Source organism: Vicugna pacos, chromosome 28 (assembly GCF_048564905.1).
Source record: "Vicugna pacos chromosome 28, VicPac4, whole genome shotgun sequence".
Lineage (NCBI taxonomy): Eukaryota > Metazoa > Chordata > Mammalia > Artiodactyla > Camelidae > Vicugna > Vicugna pacos.
The window spans coordinates 15,276,142-15,301,843 of record NC_133014.1 but is presented as its reverse complement, the minus strand read 5'-3'; the positions used below and the strand labels follow the sequence as shown (position 1 = coordinate 15,301,843).

General features: G+C 42.8%; 1 protein-coding gene across 4 annotated transcripts in view; it reads left to right on the top strand.

Moving 5' to 3' along the window:
* The window catches only part of CTNNA2 (catenin alpha 2), a 933,346-nt gene extending 909,338 nt beyond the window's left edge, over positions 1 to 24,008 (top strand). For 3 of the 4 annotated variants that reach the window (XM_072951563.1, XM_072951561.1, XM_072951562.1), the window contains one exon: positions 22,790 to 24,008. In XM_072951563.1, the coding sequence (XP_072807664.1) occupies positions 22,790 to 23,077 (288 nt within the window). In that variant the 3' untranslated portion in view covers positions 23,078 to 24,008. Of the gene's footprint in view, positions 1 to 19,735; positions 19,853 to 22,789 lie in introns of all 4 variants that reach the window. The other variant, XM_072951564.1, reaches the window with a different exon arrangement.
* The last annotated feature ends 1,694 nt before the right edge of the window (positions 24,009 to 25,702 follow it).

Here is a 25,702-nt window from a genome sequence, read left to right as displayed (position 1 = left end):
TCCCAGATTCTAAGGACTTGGTTGACATCACCCAGTGAAATGTTTCTTAATTTTCTGTCATGACATAAAAATGACTTTCTGGAATATATTACCCCCAGAAAGCACTTTCAAAAGCTAAGCTTGTCTGCAGGGGAAGAATGAAGTGGTACCATCAGTCAGTTTTACAAAGCAGAGAATGTTCTCTTAGAACTAATTTGCCCCCAAAAAGTTCAAGTAAGACTTCACATAGAATTTTGTGGCACAATCTAGACTATTAAAGGAATTTAAAGATATTAGAATTAGGTCTGTCTCAAGAGAACAATAAAGGTGACAACTCTTTCTCACCTCCCCCCAGATGTCCCTCGGGGCAACTTTAGACATAAAGGTTCAGCTAGGTTTATAATTCCACAAACATTTATTGAGTGACTAACATGTGATATTCACTGTCCTATGAATGGACATGGAAGTAGCATGGAAAAGAGACACATGATCACTAGCTGTGATAGATTATAATAATCACTCTTAACAGAGATATGTACGAAGGGATATGAGCATTCCTGTGGAGAAAAGGAAGAGGAATCTTTATAAATGGGATAATACTTTTTGAGTCTTCATACGTAAGTGGATAGGAGTTTTCCAGGCAAAGGAGGAGAGAGAAGGGATTGGCCCAGGAGAGAAACAGTGTCCATAATACTGAGCTATAGATGTATTCAGTGCTGACCGGATCTGAGGATGTCAGAGACAGCTGGAAAGATGGGAAAAGTGAAAGGTGAAGTTAGGAAGGTAGGTGGGCACTGAATATCCAAGAAACGTTTCCGATCTATTCTCATTTTAATGTGTCCCTCAAAATGGTCAGAGGATCATCCACATGCCAAATGCAGAAAGAGGTAGGAGGCGACTGTTAAAACGCAGGCCCCCGGGCCAGCCTGCAGGCCTCCCGAAGCAGGAGTGTTGCGAGAATGTAGGGCTTGCAGTCTGTAATTAACTACCGCGCCCCGCCCTCAGCACCTGCCAGGTGATTCATTTTCACACCAGAGTTTCAGAATCTCTACAAGGCAACAAAACTGACTCATTGTTTCTATGTTCTTGGAAGAAGATTCAGAAAGAGAAAAAAAAAAAGAAAGAAAAGTTTAAATGTTAAGGAAAAAAGATTGGGGAAAAGAGGATAAAAGTAATGTAAGAATATTCTTGAGAAAATTGGTTTAGTATTCGGTTAACTATAAAAAGTAACTTTCTAAGAATGGTGCTTATTAAGTATGAGGAAGTAGTAAGGGAGGCTATTAACTATCCTTCATAAAATAAGAAAAGGCACGGGACCACATATTTAAGGGACCATCTTGTATCTTTCCTCGTCATGCTCCAGTACAAGCAGTTAATCAGCTCAGAGCGAAGTTGTTCTGTAGCTCCCAACGTGTGCCCAGATAAGGAATGGAGGCAACAGAGCAGAGCAATATTTGTTTCTGCTTGGTCTTCTTTGGTAGAGCTATTTGGCTATTTTTTAATTTTAATTAGGTGAGCTTCACTGAAAAAAAATACATTAGCATTCCCATCACGACTAGAAAAATCAAGCTCTTATGCCAATGTCGGGCTACCACCTTTATTGGAAAATGTTCATTACATAACCATAGACTGGAATCAGCGATCATTTAGAAGTGGGTTTTTTTTCCTATATTTTTTCTTCATGGACAACAGCTATAATCTTATACCCATTGGTCTGTGTAGAAAGTTGTGCAAGTGTTCAGAGAAGAGAGAGGCACTAGAGAGGCATTTTCCGTTTGACTAAGACATATGAGAATGAACCTTGGTCTTGAAGAAGGTGGCCCTCAGGTCACGGAAGGGGGGATCAGTTCTGGATTTAATCCACTAAATGCCCTGCATACGGTTCTCCTGTTGCATATTGCAAGAGCCTTGTATGTTTTCAGCTGAGAATTTCTTGGCTTAGAAGTCAAGCAGTGATAGGGGACCTTGCTCCTGCATGTTCATCTCTGTGCAAGTAACAGCAAAGCCGCTTTGGCAGAGATGGTGACACTGTCACATCCTAGAGCAGTTGACTGGTGGGATGCCAGTGCCTGCCATTAATTGAGCACATTAATTTCAGCATGTTGATCTAAAAATAAATTTTTTTGTAATTCTTACAGACTTTTTTTTTTAAACCAATGACATGTAGCTCTGTCATTGTGCCTTCACGACCCCAGCCCAGGCAAACATAACCTTGGGTGGTTCTTAGAAATGTACCAGGCAAAATTATTCAGCTTAAGGCCGAGCATTTTATCTGAATAAAAGCCAAGCAGAGATCAGTAACAACCACATGGCTTTTTTAATGTCAGAGATCTGAAAAATAAGGTAGAGGGTATCATGTCCTCTTAAGGTAGATGCTAAAATTATATAAGCGAGGTGTTGCTGTTAGATGTGAATTTGGACACCAACTCTGTCTCTTATAATCTGGGTGATCTTGGCTTACACTTTTAATCTCTAAGCTTTTACTTTTAATTTATAAATTGGAATAGTAATTAGAGGGTCAACAGGACAACTGGATGCAGTAAATGACAATTACTACTATACTCGTTAAGGTGCACTGGGGGCTCGGGATGGTCCAGGCACTGTGCTAAGCATTTTAAATGCACTTTGCAATCAGTTTTCAGACTCATCCTATGGAGGAGATACTGTCGTCTTCATGAAAAATATTATTAAAATGAGGTTCAGAGAATTTAAATAACTTCCTGAAGGTCACGAAGTTAGTGGCTGATATGCTGTGGTGTTTCCAGGAAGCCCCCCTTGATACCCTCACATAGCATGGTGTTCGCTCTGTCATTCCTGGTATGACACTGCCAGGTAGGAAGTTATTTAATGATATTTCTCCCAGCTGGTCTGGGAGTTCCATAAGGACAGAGAATGTATCTGAATGTTCTTAATTTCTTCCCCTGGTTCCTTGTACAATGAGCATGTAATGTGTGCTTTATATAAAATGTTCGCTTCTTTGTCATTCCTAGTTCCATGGTAGTAAGTAATCACATTGAAAAAATCCCAGTAAGAGGTTCTGTAAGCTATCATTCATTCATTCTAGCATTCATTTATTCCTCCATGAAAGCACTTCACTTTAAGTCCTAGATTTCAAAGTGCATTGTTTACTTAAGGTTTGGGGCCCAAAATCAAGTAATTAATTTTTTTAAGCTAATTGAATTTCTTTGTAATTTATTTTGTTAAATTTTTCTGCTACATTAAGTAGACTTTTTTTTTTTAAGATTATGGTATGGAAATATATAGAGTTTCTTCCAAAAGAGCTGAATGAATCAAATCATTTATTTTAAAAAAGAAATTTGAAGTAAGGGCCAAAGTGACATGTTGGCTTCATGGACACCCTCCCATATGAAGGTTATGATATATTAAAATGCTAATTATATTTACATGTGAAATATCACTTTCTAATTAAGTCTCCTAAATTATTAATGTCCAATAATAGTATTTACAATTCATGTGTTTTGATTAAATTTAGATTTGGCTACATATGCTAAAACATCCAAAAAGAGTTATTTCTGTCTCACAGAGAAAAAGTCTGCAGGTGGCTCAGGGCTGGTGTAGTGAACCCAGAGTGACCGAGCACCCAGACTCCATCCGACTTCACAGTCTTGGTCTGAGGCTTCTGTTCTCAAGTTCGTCTCCTGGTCCAAGTGGACTGCCAGTGCTCCATCTTTCCATCTTCTGTACAAGAGGGAGAAGAGATGCCAGAGGGCAGAGTGTGTGTTTCCTAGCTGTGTCAGCACCCTTTAAGGAGACTTCCCAGGGAGGGGAGGCCATAGCTCAGTGGTAGAGCGCCTGCTCAGCACGCATGAGGTCCTGGGTTCAGTCCCCAGTCCCTCCATTAATAAATAAATAAACCTAATTACCTCTCCCTACAAAAACAAAAAATTCCCAGGAACGTCTGTACCCCTCCTCCAGCAATGACTACTTATATCATATCAGGAATCTGAAAAAAACAGGAGTAATTAGTCCTGGAGTGGCACTTCACACTCGCGATACCCTAAGTGGAACCCAGATTGAATTCTGACCTCCATTAGTTGCTATGCAACCATTAAAAAAAAAAAGTTGCCTAACCCGACTGAGCCTCATTTTTCTCAAGTGTAGATATGAGTACCTACTCCGTTGTACTGCTTCGAGGACTGAACACATTAATGTGTGCCCCAGGCTTAGCAGAACGTTCAGGATGTAGAAGTACCGAATAAGTGGGACTACATCTTTCATTATCTTGTTTCTCCCAAAAGATGATGGCTTTTTTGACAATGTAGGTGCCCTCTTGTCCTCTTTTCACTGTGTCTACCAGTCAAACTATCGGACATACAATCGTGAACAACCAGCCAAAGTTTCTGCCCTCAAAGAAATTGTGTTTTCCACTGGGAGTTCTCACTACAGAGAGGTGATAGTTGAAAATACAGAAGGGGATGGCTTCAGCAGGGAAGTGGAGGAGTGATTCTCATTGTCCAACCTGTGGAAGAATCACATGGGTAGCAAATAAAAATGGGGATTCGTAGGGTCTCCCTTCACAGCCCGGAAACTCGTGTCTGAGATCGGAATCTGTTGGATGTCTAAGTGTTCTGGATGCCAATACTCATGGATCACATTCAGAAAAATAATGGTCTAGGAAGAGGGGACGAGAGCTCATGGGCGGGGTTGAGAGCTTCCCAGGACTTGAAGTCAGTTTTGCCCCTTTCCTAGGAGCCCTCAGGGCTTGCTCCATTGGGCTATTTCCGTTGCGCCTTAGTCTAGGTAATTCGTGGTCGTGGGAAGTTTTTTGTGGTTGTCCGTTGTATACAATGGTTAGCAACATCACCGGCATCTCCCTGCTGGGTGCTTGTAGCCCCCTGTCTTCCCCAGTAGTAACAATCACACGTCTCTAATCATTGCCAAATATATCCTGGGGTCGGGGGAACAAAACTGCCCCTGGATGAGGACCATAGGTCCGGCTGAAATCTTGACCTTTCACCTAGAACATACGTACTATTTGAAATGGAGCTTTTTATCTCTTCCCTCTGGAAGGGTAGAAGGTGGCAGATACAATGGTTCCAGAGTCATCTGCCAAATGCCCATTCCTGGTCTAGCATAGAGGTATGGATGTGCACTTTTCTAGAAGCAAGACTTCTGAAAACCCATCACAGCCATCCTTTGGCCAAGACCTTCATACATCTTTGAAAGGTCTCCATCCATCTCCTTTCTTGGTTACACCAAATATACCAGACTTGGAGATGCAGGCACTTCTCCTCTCAAAGGCAGTTAAAGACTTGGGTGAGAATGTTGTTTAAAAGAAAGTTATGTAAAATGACTTCCATATCTTGCTTTTAACAAACAAGGGTCTTGAGTTTAGAACAACTCCATTGTTTTTAACACTTTTTTTTTTAAAAAGAACCACTTTCATCTATCATTACATACTGCTTTAGCTATTCTCCCCATATTTTTTTTAATCTTTATATGAAGAGATAGATAATAAGTACATTTTTAACAATAAGAAAAAAAGTGGTAGTTTATTTTTTCTTTAAAAATAATATTAAGAAATGCATCAGGCAAATTGTCTCCCTGAGATTCAGATTACTCATGGGGGTGTTTTTGAGATCATACTTTCTGGTGAGTAACTCTGCAGTGCTGAAATGTGTGCTGGGCGAGCCCTTAAAACCAAGCAGATTGTAGGTAGACATTGACTGTGGTTCATAGCTGAGCATTCATTCTTTTTAAAGAGAAATTTGGAAAGCTATAACAGATAGTGACTTCAGATAAAACAGCTCCCTCTTTCCTTCAGAGAGGGAGCTGTAGTGTATTTGAAATATTTGCCTTGGCACTTCTTAGCGTATCAGGTAGAGAAATAATGAGGTACCCTTTACATCTTATAATAAATATGGAGGTGATTTAACTTTGTCAAAGGCAAGATTCACAGGGACTTCAAGATACGGATTGCGCCTTGAGGAAACTTTCATCTTAATATTAAGTACGATTTTCAGTAGGGGCAAGATACTGTATCAGACTCTCTCCAGCCCTTTAATGTTTATCTTTGTTCGCTGGTTAAAAGTTGTCATTTTCTTGGAAGCTCACAAAGTGCTTATTTTTTTTTTCTGAGAGAAGTTTTCCAATTTCATAGAGTTGAGGCTTTCTTTCAAAGGAACCACTAATATTTCTTCCTATGATTTCTGGCAATACTGTTATGCATTTTTAGTCTTTTGAGGATGCTTTGTCCTTTAATCTGTGGTTTTGAAATTTTCTTGTTAAGCTCAACCTCTTTAGCAAGAGAACAGACAATATGTTGTCCATCCATAGAGGTTCTTTGTTGGACCAAAGAAATAATATTTCCAGTTTTAGATGGAAGGGAACCCTCTGGTGCTTTAGCTGTGTTCTCCCTAAAGCAGTTATTCCCGGAGACACAGAATGCAAGGTTCCAAACCAGGCCAAGCCCCGGCAGGCACCTGCAAGGGGACAGGTCTTGGCTTCTCGGGGGAAAAACATTAAATGCCCTTGATTTTTTATTTTATTCAAAAGCGGCTGGAGGTGCAGTATATTGTTAAGTACACTATACCTGGAAACAGAAGTCACGCACTTGAATTCCTGGTAATTGTCTTGCTTCCTTTTGGAAGTACCTTGTTCTTGTCTTGCTAAGGATTATGGAACCCTCAGCCTGGGACTCTATTAGAATACCCTTGCCTGTGCAGTTTCTGGGCCTGAGTTACCCAGGTGGTCCAATAAAATATGATCAATATACCACACTGCTGGTGGGAATGTAGTTTGGTGCAGCCATTATAGGAAACAGTATGGAGATTCCTCAAAAAACTAAAAATAGACTTACTGTATGATCCAGCAATCCCACCCCTGGGCATATACCCAGGGGAAGCTCCAAATCAAAAAGATACATGCTCCCCAGTGTTCAGAGCAGCACTGTTTACAACAGCCAAGACATGGAAACAACCTAAATGTCCATCAACAGATGACTGGATAAGGAAGTTGTGGTATATTTATACAATGGAATACTACTCAGCCATAAAAAAGAATAAAATTAAGCCACTTGCAGCAAGATGGATGGACCTGGAGATTTTCATTCTGAGTGAAGTAAGCCAGAAAGAGAAAGAAAAATGATTCCACTTATATGTGGAATCTAAAAAACAAAAAGGTGATGAATTTATGGTTACTGGGGGGAAAGGGGGTGGTGGGGAGGGATAAACTGGGAGTCTGGGACTGTAGCTACTAACTACTATATATAAAATAAACAGCAAGGTCCTACTGTGTAGCGCAGTGAACTATATTCAATACCTTGTAATGGCCTATAATAGAAAAGAATATGAAAAGGAATATATACACACAGACATATATATCTGTATGCTATATGCCAGCAATTAACACAACATTGTGAATTGGCGATACTTCAATCAGTCGACTCCCAAAAGGTACCCAGAAGTTATGTATTAATTTTTTGTAACGACATACTTACTTAAAATTTTAAAAGTGCTTCAATTGACCTTCTCACTCAGACCTCAATATCTGGTGAAAGTACGTTGGTATTAGTAACCCATTTTGTAATTGAAGAAATAGAAACTCAGAGAGGTTACAAGAGCGTCTCAAACTGTCACAGTCGGTACCTGGCACAGCCAAGATTAGAGCCAGTTTTTCTTTGTGCAGCTGCGCTTTGTGCATTTTAAGGACGTTGCTGGTCTTGCCCCCCATTGACCAGACGGTGAATAAGAAATACAGATTATACAGAGCAGCTGGTAACAACTAATGTACGTTGGGTTCTTAAAAACTGTGTCGGTCTTCCATCGTCTCATGGTGCCCACTGTATGGCTGAGTAAAAGGCTATGTTGTAGAAATGTAGAATAAAGTTCTTTCATAATGTTTGGATAAACAGCAAGCAGTAGATGTGTTGGCTAAGAGGGAGGGGAATTCGATGCTGTATTTGACCGAGTTTTCTTTGAACATGAAGATGTTTTTTCGTTGCGGCAAGAAAATGAGTGAGTAGAAGATGATGTCCCTGCAGTGTGCCTTCTTCACATCTCATGTGAATCATGGTTGCAAGACTGGAAGTTGGTGTGACCTTTTCTCCTTGGTGGCTTAAGGAAATTCACCTCATTCCTGCTTGGGCACGTGATTCACACTTGTGAATAGTCAGATTCACCGTGGCTCATCCTGAGCTCCAGATAAACGGCACCAAGTGCCCAGAGCACAGAGTTCAGAGCAGGTGAATCCTCCTGGTCAAGGAAGGTTGCATGTCATGTGCCATGTGATTTGAAGCTGAGCTCTACCCGATGTAAACGTGTGACTCTAAGCTCACAAAGAACTTAGCTTTTCCCCATTTGTTTCCTCATATGTAAAGAGCAGATGATCTTACGTACCTTAAACGTCTTTTGAAGCTTAGAGATCATTTATGGAGCCACCTAGCAAACACAGCTCAGTGCCTCCCAGATGCTGGTCCTGTTAATGAGGGAGGTGGTTCTCAAAGAAAGATCAGCGTTTCATACACAGAGAGCAATAAACACAAACAGCTGGACTGTGGATGTTTCCTGAGCAAAGGCTGTTCCTGAAGCCATGTACTGCGGGTACAGCGAGAGGAAGAGGGCACAGGATTTGCATTGTGGCCGGCCAGCACTTATCTCCTAAATTCCACTCTCCTGCCAATATTACACCTCTGGGGACTATTCCATGGAAGAACGAACAGGTCGAAAGCATGGGAGATTGACCGCTGGACTAGCCATTTTTGTTTCGGGACAAGCTTTGTCATCTCCTGTTTCCTCCTCCATAAATTTGCAATTATTCAACAGCATTCAGCAAATATTCGTGGCAGACCCATATGCCAGACACTGTTTAGGTGTTTGGGATATTATAGCAGGGTGAGGGACAATAAACTCATGAAGAAAATATTTGTCGGATGATGATGAGTGTATGAAAAAAACATTAAAATGGAAGAAGGATAGAAAATCGAGGGGTTAAGGGTAGGAACGGAGTTGCAATTTGAAAAGGGAAGTTTTCACTAGGAAGTTTTACTGGTTATTTGATTGAAGAGCTAATGGCGTATCTGGGGGAAGAACGTTCTAGGCAGAAGAAATGGCTGTGAGATGTGGGCATGACTGGTCCGTCTGAGCAGTAGCGGCGGGAGTCAGTATTGAGTCGGGTGAAATCGGAATGTTGGGGACCGATTATACGACCTCGAAGGCTACTTCGGTAGCTTTGGATTTTGCTCAGACCGAGGTGGGGAACCACTGGATGATGCTGAGAAGAAAAGCTGACATTATTTGAGTCCATTTAACAGGACCATTCTAACTCGTTTAAGGATATACTGAAGGGAGGAAAGGGGAGGGAGCAAGGAAATCAGTTAGGGGGAGATACTGCAACAGTCTAATAAGAGATTCTAACGGGATCTGGCCATGGAGGTAACTGCAGAAGGTGAGAAAGAGGTAAGGTACTGGGTGTATTTCAGAGATGCTGTTGACAGGATGTGATGGCGGATTGGATGATGAGTCAGAGAGAACAAGGCAGAGCGTAAGATTCTGGATGTTTAGCAAACAGTTGGAGGAAGTATGTTGCCAATAACTGAGGCTAAGAGAACTGGGGAGAGTGGGCAGCTTGACCTTGTCTCTAGAATGGTGAGAAGAATCATCAAGAAAAGTCTAGAGAAGCTTAGGTCTTTCTATAAATGTCAAGAGGCCTTTGTGAAAGTAATAACTCTTATAAGAATGTGAAGTAGGATGTAAACGGAAGTTAAATACTTAGCGCTTACCACTCATTGCGTTGTGTTCTCAGTTAAAGATAGGAAGCCTCTGTCTGAATCTGTGATGGTGCCCAGTGAACACTTGGAAATTAATTGAGTAGGTGATGGTGTTGGCAGTGGGTTTACATCTCACACTGAGAAAAGCAGTGACCAGGAAGAAAGAAAATGCTTTGGAGGCATTATTCTGTGTCTACTCAAAGAATGTTCCAAAGAACACAGAAAAATGCATCAGTTATAAAAAGCCGTGGATCAACAGCTCAAATGTAAAACTAATTTAATTAAAATTATTGGCTTTAAGGGGTGCATTCTGCTGAAGGCCTCTTACGAGCCCTTGAGTAATGATGCCCATTTCTTCTTCTTGTAATTCTCATTTCTGTAATAAAAGAAGAGTTGAAATTTTAGGTTAATGTAGTGAATTATTTTATAGACGTACATATGTGCCTAACATTGCACTTCAGTTTTCTGCATTATATTCAAGAGATCATTCTTTATGAATTATGTGAGGAGAAAAATACGATCATGAGGGAGAAATGATATTAATATTCCACAGTTAATCAAAGCACAGGCTTTGTGGGGGAAGGTCAGAAGGCCCACGGTGGATATAGTAAATGGGTTTAATCTCGATGGCTAGCTCTCATCAGATGCTAATGACTGGCTGGGCTGTGTTTTGAGACATTCTGGGACCACATCTAGGACCCACAGTACAAAGGAGTGTTATATTGGTACCTGCCAGCGGTACCAAGGAAGAAATGGTAGCAGGTGTGACACACATCAACCATCCTTGCTTTACTGGTTCTGGAAGAGGCTCAAGCACTGACAAGTATGGGTTGTTTAAAGGTTGTCCATTCTGTAGTTTTTGTTTTTGTTTTCGTTTTTGTACCTGTTCTACTTCTTAATATATCCTGGCCTTTCCGGGCCATAGCTTAACATCTTCTCTTTATATTCTGACTTCTAATTATCCAGGATTTCCTGGTTAGAGAGTCTGTTCTCAAGCCCTGCCCTTTGCTAATATATTAATAAACATGAGCACAGTACGACCAAAGGCAGCAGGACTGATGATGCTCACGTTCTGGGAAGCTGGATGGATGAGAATTTCAAGCGCCCCTGAAGGACAGGTAGATTCAACCCTGTGAGTCTGTTGATGGATTAAGATAATGAGATAGGTTGATCTTAGTTGGAGATGGCAGGTGTGAGGTTCAAAGGGCTAAAGATTAAAAAAAAGAAGCCCATTTTGTAGGAAAATAGACTTAAGACTTTAGGAAACAAATCTAGGGACCCGACTGTGCTTTGATGGAGATGAAACACAGGGCTTGGGAGACTGATCTCCAGTGTCATATGGGCCCCCCTGGGACAGAAGGGGCGCCACATGTGAGGTGCCTGGGGCCCTCAGCTGGGTTCTAAGAAGAGGGTAGACATTGAAAGAATAGGCTGTTAAACTTCCCAGGCAACGTTATTTGCTTTTTAATAAGAAATATCTAGAAATACTATGTTAACCATAATGAAGAGGCTGAATTTTTGGAATTTAAGTGATACAAGTAATAAAATATTTTATACTATTTCTTTTGATGCCTCTCAAGTCAAATCTTTAAACATTTCATTCCCAGACCCGATTGCCTTCCTTCCATTTCTGACTAGAGCCACCTTCACCTTTTTTTATTATTAGTCTCAAGTCTTTCTGCAACCCCTGCAAACCCTAAATGTTCTTAGATATTTTGGGTGTGGTACGTAAGCCCACCCATGCTTCCTTGCACTGAATCTTGAGCCCACCTTCCCTCCATCTAAAGGATGCAGTAATGCTAGAAAAGGTCCATCTTTTGGTGTCATTCTGTTCCCCTGGGGGACTTCTCTATGCCCTCATCCCTAACACAGTGAAACTGTAATGATCAGGCATTGAGAGCAAGCCGAGGGGGTGGTAGATTCAGTAGGAAGAGGGTTAGAGAGAGCCCAGAATTCTGGATGGAGAAGAGAAACCCCGAAAGAAGAAAGTACAGAGGAGGAAGTGGAAATGGACAACATGATTACAGAGACCCCTTTTGGACTCAAACGGTGATTTAAGGAGAGACGATCACAGTCAGAACAAAAGCTTAAGATTTTCCAAGGGCTTCCGTGTGCCAGGCGCTCAGCTTTCAGGCCATTGTCTCATTTAATAGTAGTAATTCTAGAAAGGGCTTTTTAAACTTCCAATTCAGATAAAGCCAAGGTAAAGGACTTCAGAAAGAGCTAGGTTAAGCAGCTCCTCGAGATCACATCATGGTTGGTCCCATCAGGGTTTGAACTCAGGCTCTGGGGCCAGAGCCCATGCTTTCCTTCACTCTAAGAAAAGACAGAAAGGGAAGGAGCAACCAGGAGAGCAGGAGGCAGAGCATGAAATATAACAGTCTCTTGCCAGAGGGGAGCGAATGCACAGGACTTGGAAGAACGCAGCGGGAGAGGGGACTCCGATTCTGAGGAGAGGCAGCAAACACAAAGGACGGGGAGGAATAGTCCAGGCTTCCAGACTATGCACCTCCAGGCACAGTCCCCCATCACCTCCAGCGCCTACACCTGGGGCCTCTGATCTTATGATCTATTTTCCACTTAGTGGTTGGACATTGCGTGCTGGAGCCGAGGAGCCATTTTATCAGGCGTTGAGTCACTGTCATCACTTATCAACGGGTAGACCAAGACCATACAGAGTGAGGCACTTCTGAGAGCACTGGATCCATTGGTGGCTCTTTGATTTGTTTCATGCAGACTTATTTCTCTTATATTCTTGGGCAATGGCCTATCTTAGATTTGTCTCCCAGTCACTCTAGTAAGGCATGGGAGGGAGGGTGGAATGAGGAAATGAAGGCATCCAAGGTGGTGATCTTCCACTGACTGGCTGTCCTATAGGAAGGGCCAAAAAAGAGTTTTAGCCCATTGAAGGTCTGAACCTTGGATAGTGATGACGTGCCGATTGTCATAATCAGAGGTGACAAGGTCAGCCATCAGTGCGCGGCACACACGTACATCCACTGGCATTTCTCTTGTATTTATTTCCTGTGGTTCTGTTGCTGTGTGTAAACAACCCAGAGAAGACCTCTGGGCCAGGGGATCCTGGTGTGAAAGGAAAAGGAAAAGGAAAGCACGGGAAGGAAGGAATACAGAAAGGGGAGGTGGGGACTGCCCGGAGGAACAGAGACGCCTGTTCATGACTTTCCGAGGGGTAACCCATCTCAGTAGCCCCGTTTCTCCTTGGGATTCCAAGGTCAGCAAGGACGCCTTGTTTGGGGTTGAGCAAGAACTGTTCTGCCTGCAATGGTGAAGGAAAAACATGGCTTTAAGCCATATTTAGGAAATCTGTTGACTGTAATTAAGCCTTCATGGGAATCCCCAAGGTTTACTTACCTGTAATTGAAAAAATGCAAATGAAGACAGTTAATCAGTGGGCTGGCTGCCTACCCACCTGAGTGAATTAGAAAAGACGACACACATTTGTCCGGTAGAGAAGGCCAACGGGTAAATTTCTCAGTGACCCTGTGGAGGCTGTTTTTTTTCTTCGCCTGGCTGGGATTGCAGTGCTTTTCTGCTAAGGCCTTTGCCAACTTCGTCTCGAACCCATGACACACAGATTTCCTCACGACTGGCCTTCAGCATTGGTGGAGCACCCGCTCCTCTCTGGCGGCACTCAGGGAAGCCCTGCAGGAAAAAGGGCAGACCTCTCGTCTTCCTTTCTGTTGTGTTGACCCACTGCTCAAAGCTGTGAAACATTTGCTTCCCAAGGTACTGAAATCAAATGGGAATTCCCGTGGGATGAAGCCAGCGCTTAAGGAGTTAGCCTACAGCATTTTTGCCATCAGTGTTCAAGGATCAGTACGTGCTCTAATATTAATAGCTTGAATGCAACTTTTTTATTTTTTAATGATAATCAGAGCATATCTGTGATGGTCATTTGCACTTCAGACATCCCGCTTGTTAATATATTCCACTAATTTTTATCATCTGATTGAAAATCATCCCCCAGATGCTTTGCACTTCTGTTCCTACCTATGTCTTCTGCTTAATGATTTCATTAATTAGCAACTTAGACTCTCATAACAGTACAAAGGTCACAATTTGTCCCTAAAAATTAGCTATGGGAAGAAAAGTGTTAACACATCTTTTTTTTTTTTTTGCAAGAGAGATTATTTTTATTTAAAGAAAACAAACAAATATATACAATGAACATATCAACCCTTTTAAAAAGAGCAATCAATACGTTTCCTAAAGGAGGGTGACGTTTAAGGAAATCAAGTCGGCACTAAGTTAGCAATCTCGTTATTGACATTCCTGACATCTGTGGTCAGATTTCTGACTTGTCCCTGATCGTGGGTGTCCAGAGCAAAGAAAACGTTTGAGAGGAGAGGAGAAGGGGCCGCAGCGTCATTTAGGCAAAAATATTTGTCAGTGGTCTGATTGGTAATAACACAAAGTATTCAATTAAATATTAATTGCTATTTAATAATGTAAATATCTATGTTTAAATAGAAGTAGAGATACAGTGGTTAATGTATCTGTGTTAGAAACTGTATCACGTTGTTTTTGACAATGCTGTCAAAATACGACCTCTTGGAGAAGGAAGGTAAAGAGGTTTTCTGTCCCACGCCACTGAGCGGATTCCGAGGGCGCAAAGTGCTACAATTGATTAGTAATGCCTGCCTTGGACACCTTGGGGGTGAGTGGCAAATTGCTGCCCCATGTTCACCGTCATCGTCTTAACAGGAAGGAGTCAGCGTCGCTAGCTTACTTTACTGCATGTTTGACGAGGAGGAGTGAGAACACTGAATGGAGGGCTTGACACCCAGGACTCGCCTTTTTTTTGCAGGCATAGAAACATCCAGAAATGGGGAAAGATGCGATTCGGCTGAACCTTTTCACTGCATCTTTGTTTGCTTCAGTTACTTATTACCCTGGATTTGGCGCGTGTTTGTAAAAAGCGTTATTGACACAGACTCTGGAAAAAGTAGGCAGATATTTCAAGGTATTTCAGATGTATCACAGTTTCTAAGGAGATCAGATATCACTTCAAAGCCTCATGGATTTTTTTAAACATGAAATGTTCTTCTCGGCAGATGATAGGGCTCCAGTCCCCAGGTTCCTAACCTCCCATTCATTAACAGCAAAGCTGACTTACAGCAAAGTCTTTTTTTTTTTTTCCCCTGCAAGCAATTTGTGACTCCTTTTGGGGCGGCAACTCTGCAAATACAATTAAATGACCAACTCTAGTAGAAAGAGTCCAGGTTTCCCCAGCTGTTGACTTTCTGTTTGTTGCCAATGCTCCCATCACTACATCCCCCACTCAAACACTACCCCAGCCCTGAATATGGATAGTACAGCCCCATTAAAAGACTTCTTCTTATATGTGAAACACTAGGTTATTCCCATGAAAAGATCCTGCCAGTGTCTAAAATGGATTCTGCCCATTTTAGCCTTCTCGGGAGTCATTAGCACCATGAACTCTGACTTGAGAAAATTAGAGTAAAATCTCCTAGACCCAAGTGAGACTGGGCTGCCTCTGCCAGGCATTTCTAAGCTTCTTGTGGTCATCACTCCTCGGTTTTTATATTTCAAAAATCACCTTCCAATGGATTTGGTTTATTTATTCCACTTACCTTAGCTGGTAGTCCCATGACATCTGCATTATTTTTAATGCAAGGACAGAGCATACTTGGGGCTGCCACGCGCCGCCATTTATGGTTCATTATTTTGAGGTCATACATAACCAGCTTTTTTGAAAATAGAGTCACTTCCAGGTTATATTTCGATCTCTACACGCATATTTTAAACGGATTAATGTAGAGCACAGTGAAATTCTAATTTTCTTCTGTAATTCTATGCCCGTCCCTCACAAATTAGCATCCCAAGATATTTGCTATGTCACATGCGGTTAATCCCAGGAATTTCTCTCCACCTCCTTCACGTTACTTTGCATTTTTGACAATGTTATGTTTATAGGGGGCGGTATGTGTGTGTCTTTACAGTCAGCTTTTAATTCTAAACTGCATTTGCTTTACTGCTGGTTGGCCCCAGTTCACCGTTATTATCAAGGGTGAAGGATTGTTAATTACTTAACAGAATAGAAAGTGGCCTTGGCTGTCAAGGGAATGGCTAGGATTTTTTCTAATGATGTTATGTCTTAGGTTATTGAAAGAACACTGATTTTGATTTTGGAAGTATGATGCTGAGAAAAATTTTAGTGGATTTATTGAACTTTTTGACCTGCAGGAGGAAGATGGATTTAGTATTCCATTCCTCGTTCGATTATCCCTCTCTGTAGAAAACACTAAATAAGGACTATGAAGGGATGAAGAAATCAGACAGAACTGACATAAATTGTATAATTGTAGTATGCACAACACTGCTCATGAAGCAACTGGAAAGGCCAATATAAACACAACATGTAGTTTCTTACACCTAGCTCCCTGAATTTTGCTCCCGTAATTTCAACCCTCCCTTTGGTAACTCATTCTGCCTACAGGTAACACACACACTTCACACTCAGTGTGTCCAAAGTTACCATTTTATATCTTATTCTTATTTCTATCATCTGGAGTAAGAACATCGATATGTACCCAGTTGTACCAGCTCGGAATTTCAGAACTGTGCTTCTTCATTGCTCTTAACCATCCAGGCACCAACTTTCTCTTTAATCCATTAAAGTGAGTTTAGATAAGAGGTCCACCGTGCAGGTTTATTGTCCTGTCCTGTCCTTAACTAAGTCAAGAGAGATTCCCCGGGTCTCTCTGTTCCTTTAGTGCCTCACATCCCCCTAAGGTGCTTATCACAGAGTGTGGAAGCTTTTGGCTTAATGTTTGTGTAACCCAGCAGGACCCTGTTGTCATCGGTGACCATCTGATATCGGCAATGAAGTCTGTAGCTCCTTAACTGTATCGTGGGTTAGAGGGTCTTTTTCTATGCTGCTGCTGACCAGGGTTAGGCTGGGGAGGAGGGAGGCTTGGTGGTCCGCCCAGCCCCCTTGTGGTGCTGGTGCTGTGTGCAGGGATCATGCTCAGTGCCCTGCTCCTGACCCCAGTGCCCTCCTCTTGACCCTGTGTGGTTCCCTTTTATCCTGTTGTTCCAGGTACAGGCCTCAGTCGGCCACAGGATGTCCCAGGCCTGAGCCTGCTTAAGAGGCTAAAAGCATTTATCAACCTGACTTTAAACTGAGCACATTTTCCTCTAGAGCTCTTTTCCATGGAGCCCCTTCCTACACATCTGTTGTTCTAGGTACGAGAACATTAAGAGAGTCTCAAAGCTGGAGGTGAACTTCATACCCAGCAGGGGGAAGGGGACCCCTGAATCTGCAAAAACAAGAACAGCTTTGTAGCAATCTGTTACCCCATATGGGCTCTCTATGGAAACCAAGTCTGCCCCTTGAACTCTTGAACTTTTCCCATAAAACCCCCTGCCTTCTCTCCCCAGCAGCCTCGCATCTTAGAGTCATTAGCCCACTGTGACCTCCTTGGACTGGCAAATACATGAAGCTGCCTTTTCTACTTTATCCAGAACTCTGTCCTTGAGTCTCAATTCAGTAAGCAGTGTACAGAAGCCATGTTTTGGCAACGTTTGTATACCCAACACTTGAGCACAGTGGTTGGCATGGAACAGATACACAACAGGTCTGAAGAAATACTTGGATATGTAAAGGTGTAAGTAAAAGGATGGAGGGACGGACTGCAGGGTAAAGAGCAAACACTAACTCAGCATCTCAAGAAATGTAGTTGCTCTTTCATTTGAAAAAGTGCGATTTGAGTCATGCTGTCACGTTTGTGTCATTTTCTGTTTCTACTGAAACTGAACACGTCCGGCAGTGTAAACCCCCTGTTAATGAAATCGCATGAAACTTAACGACGTGGGGTTGCAGACATCTTCAGATGATCAGGTCACATTCAAGAGTCATTTCAAGCACTTTTCACAGGTGCCTCTGGCTTTGACGTCAGGAGGTCGTCAGGACAATGATCGATCAATGGAAGAATCACAATCCAAGGGTCTTCCCCCTGGTATTTCTTCCCATTCAAAACGCAGAATGAGGAAGGTGCAGGGGAAGAGAAATCTGTCTTTTAGAAGTTGAGTGAGGTTAAGAAGAATAGAGTGGTAATGAAGGCAGGAAAAAAAAAAGTGCCAGAAAAACCCTGTAGAAAAGGCTGTCAACCAGCTCTCCCGCCCTTCTTCGCTGTTCGTGGACTGTAATAGAACAAGATGTGAGGCAACATCTGTTGCCTTTTTAAAATAGCACGTTGATATTTTAAAAAGAATAATGACAGAATGAGGAGAAGCCTAATGTCCATGGCTGGGGACGGCAGACCCCTATGGCACAGAACGGAGTTAGTCCAGCGCGGCCTGAGCAGTCTGGGCGCTGTGGGTCCGGCTGCCACGCGCGGCTCTGGGAGGCGGCTGGGAGCAAGGGCTGGAGCGCGGGCTCTGGAGCTGGGCTTCCCGGGTGTAAATCTCGGCTTCGTGACTTGCTGGCGGCGTGCTGCAGGGCAAGCCGTGTGGCTTCTCCCAGTCCCAGCTGAACGTGGTAGTATTTCCGGTCTCGGGGTGGTTGTGAGATAGATGAGAGAAAGGAAACTTGAGAAGCCGGTCCAGAGACTGGCTCGTGGTCGCACCTGCTAAGTGTAGGGTGTTATTATTATTTTTATTTACTTGTTTATTTTTTAAGGAGTCACTTCTCTTAGACCAGATGTAGGAACTTGATGGGACATCCAATAGGAGAATGGCCCTCAAGCAGAAAAAGACGCGGGTCTCTTTCTGTGAATAAGTCTGGTCGTCCAGCTTGAGGAACGGTTGCGGTGCGGCCCTTCTTTGAGACGCAAGAAGCCAGCAAGACCAGCCCAGATCAAGACTTAGAACTCTAATCAGAGCCGCCAAGCCCTGCCCAAGGGTAGAGTCAGTCGTCACCGCTGTATATTGAATGTGCTTCCGAGAACTGAGCAAGTGCAAGGAAAGTCCGCAGGGATCAGATCCCAGGCACGGCTGCCAGCCACGTGGATCCAAACCAGGAGACGAGCAGAAGCCAGGAAGGGTCACGAGGCAGGAGCACACCCGGCAGATCTAGGTGGGGGGACTTCAAGCTCTGAGGCTGAGGCCGAACATCCCAGATCACGTGAGCTGGAGGCTGTCACTAAGCTTGGTCGTGATGCCCTTAGGATGCCCAGACAGGGTCAACGACTGAGACAGGTGCATTCTGAATGGTGGGCCGCCCCTGGAAACAAGACCCCAGAGATGAAGGGCTGCTTCAGAGAAGCAGTGCAGTGTGGTGGTTCCGATGACGGACTGGGAGAGAGACAGTCCCGGTCCTAAATCCTGCCTGGCCAATTCCTGCAGCAATAATTTTTTTATCTCGCTACACTCCCATTTCCTCATCTGTACAATGGAGGCAACAGTTTCTACTTCAAGGACTTTTGAAACTGAAATCATGCAATTTAATTAAAACGGCTAAAGCAATGCCAAGCACCTAATAAGTGCTTAATTAATGTTGGCTGTTAGTATTAGAAATTCATTTACACGTACTCACTGGTATGTCTTGTTTCAGAGCGCCATAATCACAGTGTACATCGCAGAGTAGAAGGCAGTTATGTGAAATGACTTCCCCTAAAACTTTCCGCTAAAAAACCTTCTTGCCGTGTAGCTTTTCTCTTTTTAACGTATTTTCTTTAGGAAGTGAATTTTTAGCAAAATGTGCCACTTGGAAACCAGGTCTGAGTGCTATTTTGGACAAGTATAAAGGAGATCCGTTTTTAAATCAAACAAATTATGATTGGGTTGGAGATGATCTGAATCATTACAGCGGGTGTAGGGCAAAGGGCAAAATTTATCTTTGAGGGAACTCAAGTTTTAACAGAAAGTCACATTTTGTATTCATTTTAGACTGGCCTTCTTGCCTGGGAGTATATTCGCTCAGGCTTAGCTGGCCCTCACGCCTCCGCCCTTCCCCATAAATTCCGCATCCGCCCTACTAGGTGCCTTGAACTAAATCATTGGCTTCAGACTTCAGAGCTGTCTCATTCTTAACCAATGTGTTAGGTTTATTCACAGGATTCCTGCTTCGGGCTGGGAGAGCCAAGGGGTTCTGGAGACGAGACAGGCTGTCATATTTTTGCAACAGAATTAGACACCGTCTACCTGAAAATGGAATCAGTGGTAAAAATCTCCAAATTACTGTGATCTTTCTCTTGGGACCCACTGAATTCTCCCAAGATTTGTTTTTGGGGAACTGTTTAATAATACACTAGATGTATCTTGTCCTATTTAATTTCTACTAATTCTGTTGCCCCAAAGCAGATCAAGAGAACTGTCTCTGATATAATAACATTCTGCCCCCTCTTTGCCGATAGCACACAATGGAAGACTAATTCTGTGAAAGATTATTACTCATGTTTTGCAACCTGACAGACTTTAACAGGGAACTGTCGATTGGCCAAGATGCAGGGTACCTAACTCCTACGGAAACCATGACGGATACCCTTATTGTCCCCAGATTTTGCTCTTTTATATCTCTTTCCTCCATTGCTTATACTTCTACCTGGGGGGGATAATTGGAAAGACAAAGAAATAAGTGGAATTCAGTCAGATATCTGGCTACAATGTTACCAAATTTGTGGATGGTGAAGTCCTCAAATCACTGGATGACGTAAGCCTTCAGACGGTCTTTGGGTTTCACTGATCCAGTGGTGCTCAGCCTTTGGCATGCATCACAACCCCCGAGGTTGCAAGTTTTTGACTGAGAAATGTGGGGGCTCGTCCTGAGAGACTGCATTTCCCACGGGTTCCCAGGCAGGGCCGATGATGCTGGTTCAGAGCACGTACTGTGAGAATCACTCTACTAACCTGTGCTTGGCTTCCCTTCTGTTAACGCGAATAATCTGGAATTTGCTTGTCCTTAGCTGGCTTCAGAGATCTGTGCTCTATAAAGTAAGCATTGTGGGGTGAAGAGTTATTTTGGTGTCCGTACACTTCGTTGAGTGTAGTAGGGTTGGTCAAGTAAGTAGTGACTCTATCCACTTGGCTGATTGAATGGGCAGAGCAGTCAGTATGTATTTGCTGAGTCACGGCCCTTTTCTGCAAACCTCTGCTTCTCTGTATCATTGTGGAGTCAATGGCATACTGACCTTTAATCTATTCGTGTGTGTGCGTGTGTGTGTGGTAAAGCCTCAGTTTTATGGGACTGCAAGAAATTCATACATAGAAAACTTCTTCCCCCATTGTTTTCTCCAATGATATGATTTTATGAGCCTTTCTGGTGGCAGAAGAATGGAGTTCATTTGTTGTAGAATTTTTTTTTAAAACTCAGAATAATGTTTATTGAGCTTTGTTAAGGGTATGGAACAGGGAAGAGCCAGGACAGCATCACAGAAGAGGTACACAGTTGTAACTTCTGCTGTCCCCTCTGCTCACTGTTTGGAACATGTTTTGGTCACAAGAAATGACAAGAAGTTATTTCACTTAAATAGTCACTTAAATGCTAAGTGAATTAATTTAACTAAATTAAACTGCATGTATTAAATTAATTTAAATTTAACTTAAATTAAATGTGAAGTGAAACATTTCCCTTAAGTATTTGCTTTAAGTGAATGCAGGGCACATCACATCGGGGAGTCACAGTGTTGGGGTCCCCGGGCGGGAGCACTTTGTTAGTTACCTCCCACCCAGAAGGCTGTGTACCTCACTCCCGCTCCACCACGCAGCTACAGCCCATCGATCACAAGGTCCACAGCAGTCTCCCAGCAACTGGGAGCGACATTACTTAGGGACATCCTTGGAGCCCTTATTTAACCACAATGGGTACATGTCCTCAGTTGCTGTTGCAAGTTTGATGACCAGACGGTGCTCAAGTGTCCCCGAGGCAGGAGTCAGATGTGCCGTCCGGCTGTTAATTCTTTGCTTGCACCAGCTGGAATCCTGGCTGCAAGGGAGTCTGGAAAATGAAGTTTTGAACTTTTTCCCAGCTTTTGTGGCCCAGGAAGAAGTTCAAAACAGATAGTGAATGGGTCTGGTAGACGGTCTGTACCACACTGTCTAACCGGTTAAAACCTGAGAAGAGGTAACTTCAAAAATCCCTGGCCTTCGAGTCTGGAGATGAACTTTGAAACCTTCTCCGCTCCAAGTTGTGACTTGTCACAGCGATTCTAAAGCCATTCTACCCAACAGGGTGACAGGTGGTACAGTGGTAGCGTCTTTAGGCACTCCATCACGTAAGCTGTGCAAACCTGGGAAAATTACTGGACTTCTGCATGCACCAAACCTCTCGCCATGTCCTGGCAATGACGGTGATACCTGCTTCCCAAGGTGGTTGTGAGACTTCAGTGGGGAAACGAAGTTCTTAAAATAACATCTGGCACCTCCGCAAGAAATCAGTATTTCATTAGCACGTGAATGGGGGGGTCTCACTGAATGCTTTCTGGCTACACAGGCCACACCCAATGTGGATATTTTTATAGGATTTTATACTTATTTTATATTTATATTTATATTTAAGACCTGGGGATAGTCAGACAGATACCCCCGCACGATACAAGTAAAAGCCGTGCACGCATGGAAAGGGGTTCCTTTCCTTAGCTGCCTGCGTCTCTAACCGGTCCTGAGCTCAGGATGGAAAAATAGCCTGTAAATACTTCCACTGGGAAGACGCTTCCACGGGGAAGGCCATAAAATTGAGACGTAATCCCTTATAGCTTTTTATTCTTCAGTGCCTGCCAAATGCTTTTCAGACATCTGAGTAATTGTCTTCATTACCAGTCAGCCTAATGAAATAACAGGAGATGCTCCACTTGGAGAAGGTTTGTTCTGCAGGAATTCTTCCAGGCCAGAAAGAGGGTTTTGTCTTTAGAGGTACTGGGATTTTAGAAAGCTGTGTATCATGCAGTATCCTTTTTTTCTTTTTTCATCTTGGGATTAGGGATAGAAGACAGGTGGCCGCTTGTAACCTATTCACCTCCTCCAGTAATAATTTGCTCTTCTTTTGGCAACGCTGTATACTTGTGCAAACACAACATCGTTTTAACTGCAAAATTGCACCTCCGTCTTACGAATGTCCCACCGTGACTAATCCAGGGGTATCTCGCTCTCCTTCCACTCTAGCTGGACAGTGCCACTTCGCTCATCCAGGCAGCTAAAAACCTGATGAATGCTGTTGTCCTCACGGTCAAAGCATCCTATGTGGCCTCAACAAAATACCAGAAGGTCTATGGGACAGCGGCTGTCAACTCACCCGTCGTGTCTTGGAAGATGAAGGCTCCGGAGAAGAAGCCCCTTGTCAAGAGAGAAAAGCCTGAAGAATTCCAGACGCGAGTCCGACGAGGTTCTCAGAAGAAACACATTTCGCCTGTACAGGCTTTAAGTGAATTCAAAGCAATGGATTCCTTCTAGGACGACAGGCTTTAGCAAGAAAGCGTTTTCTTTCTTTCTTTCTTTTTTTTCCTTTTCTTTTCTTTTCTTTTTAATTCCAGTTTTGTATGCGTACCTGCTGACTCGTATGCCTCTGGCGTGGGGGAATTAAGGAAGCAGTGTCTGTTTGCATGTCAGATCAGATGTGATCAATACCACGGATCCATCTGTAGCCTGGGGAGGGGACAGGGAATTCCTGTCCCGAGGTGGCACCGAGTTGTCCTTTGCAACATTCTCATAAAATTGGGCAAAGTGTTTGCATTGCAGTGTTTACCGGGAGCGGGGGGGATGGGGGAAAAATAAACTTAACTCTACAAAAGCAAACTCTAATGCATGCAAGAATCATTAGGTTGGCAGGTATATTAATCAGTGAAATATCTGGAAGTGTCACGGTAGAACATAAAGCTTGTATTGCTTCTGTTCCAGTGTGAAAAATGTCTTAGCCAATACGCTGAAGTGTGTGGCCCACAAACTGAACACTTTACCTTTGGCATCATATCCATGCAATGATGTGGATTTTTTGGTTTTTTTTTTACTAAGGGGAAACTGACTCGTCCAGCCTAAATTGCTTCTTCGAATCTGTATTCTGTTCTTTTCTCTCCTAGTTGTGCCATGACCTGTGCTTATGTTATCAATTCCCCCCCTTTCCTGAAAATAATAAACGTTTTTTTACAAGAATTATAATCCTTCTGGGGGCACTGGACATACAATGTGGCGGTCATCCTACTTTTACTTAAAAAAAAAATTGAACTATGATTTTGCTAGAAATAGGAGGCCCAGTGGTGGAATGTTAGAGGAGTGGAAACCGACCATGTGTGAGGGTTTAGAGGCAGATACATAGGTGTAGCTTGGAGTGCTGGTATCTGATATGCCATTGTATCCACTAACTCAAAATAAACACATTTAATCTTGACACCGGAAGAATGTTCTCTTTCTTTGAATGCGTACTTAAGATTAGAGCATCTCCTTGAAAATTGGTTAAAAATACTTTGTGTTTATTTTCAGAAGTCGGGGGTAAAGTAGGTAGGTGATATATAAAGAAAACTCTGGGTCATCTTTATAGTCCGGGAATTGCTTTTTTGGTGTGTTTTTCCCATGTGTTTTTATTCACTTTTAAACTGAATCTAAAATGAGAAAGTCATGTGTTAGAAGTTTCTGGGCCAAACTTAAGAAACGTCATGGGTTCTTAGAGAGAAACTGAATCAAAAACAATTTTTAGAGAGGCCCGTTCATTTCAAAATATGTTATTCATTTCAAAATATTTTTTCTCTAAACTGTAGAAAGAGGGACTCTATCCTATTATTAAGAAAGAGCGGGTGTAGACTTTTAGCTGTAGCTTGAAGAGTGAGGGAAAAAAAATATTCATTTGAGTGCTTCAAACTCCTCCCAGAATGATCCCCACAAGTTAGCAAATGAAAGGATGCGTCCAGAAGACGCCTGATAGAACGTGTGCATTCGTTAGCAGTGTGATAACATAGGGGGACGCAGACACCTATGCTTTGTGTTAGTTCAGGTGTGAAGTCCCAAAGAGAAGAGACTTAGATGTGGAAGAAGAGGCTCTTAGTCCAGAGTCTTATTTAGATGCAGTTCTGCTCGAACCTCTGCTACTACCATGAGGTGATGGAAACACTGCCCAGGCTGGGAATGACTTGTTTATGGAGGAGCCACCATTAAAGCTGCAGAGCGGTTTGCAACGGTAATCATTAAGCCACTACTTCAGCTAGCCCGCTCCCCTAATTCGCGTCAACACCATTGACATTGATTCACAACTGTTTATGGGCTGCGTTCTCTCAGCCAGGTCCTGAGTTGAGCACATCACTCTGTGAGCTTATTGGCAACTTTCTCTTGTTAACATTTGAGTGTGGGTTTATGCATTAATTCTATGATTTAATGGGTTGAAAGCAGTATTCTTCAGACTAGCCAAGAAACTTTTAAAATTCCAGAGCTTCTTGGCAGATCCTGAAAAATAGTCAGCGGGCATCAGAGGAGCATCTAGACTGTGCCATTGACTTGGCCCTTAAATTTGAGTTAAATGTTTTAATACATGGCATCTGAGCTATATGTTATGTGTGTGGCTTCTGAAAAATCAGTCCTGGATTTCGCCAAAGCTTATTGAGCAAACATCATCCCTATCCATCATTTCTCTTGTGGTCAAGAAGAATAATAACTACCCAGAAAGATAATTAAATACAAACACTGTGCTGTGAGCACTACAGCAATAAAACAGCTTATGGTTTGCTCACTGTCCTCGAGAAACCTACAGTCTGGTTGGGAACATATGATATAGACGGGAAAACTAGATAAACAAGGCAAGAACTCATACTCAGTATGCCAAGTGAACAAGGTAAGGAAATGACCACGGTGTAGGACAAAGGGAGTCAGAACACACTAGGGAAGGATTTGGGGAAGGATTAATGGAAGAGAGAAGATTTGGAAATGAGTAGGCAATAATTACACATACTCCACATGAACGAAAGATACAAACGAGTAAATCTGGTGAGGGGATTACTGGGGTGAGCATTCAAGGGAGAAAGAACAGCATAGTTAAAGGTCTGAAAACGAGGACAGTCACAGGGAGCGTGGGATTCATGATGTGGATTACAGGGA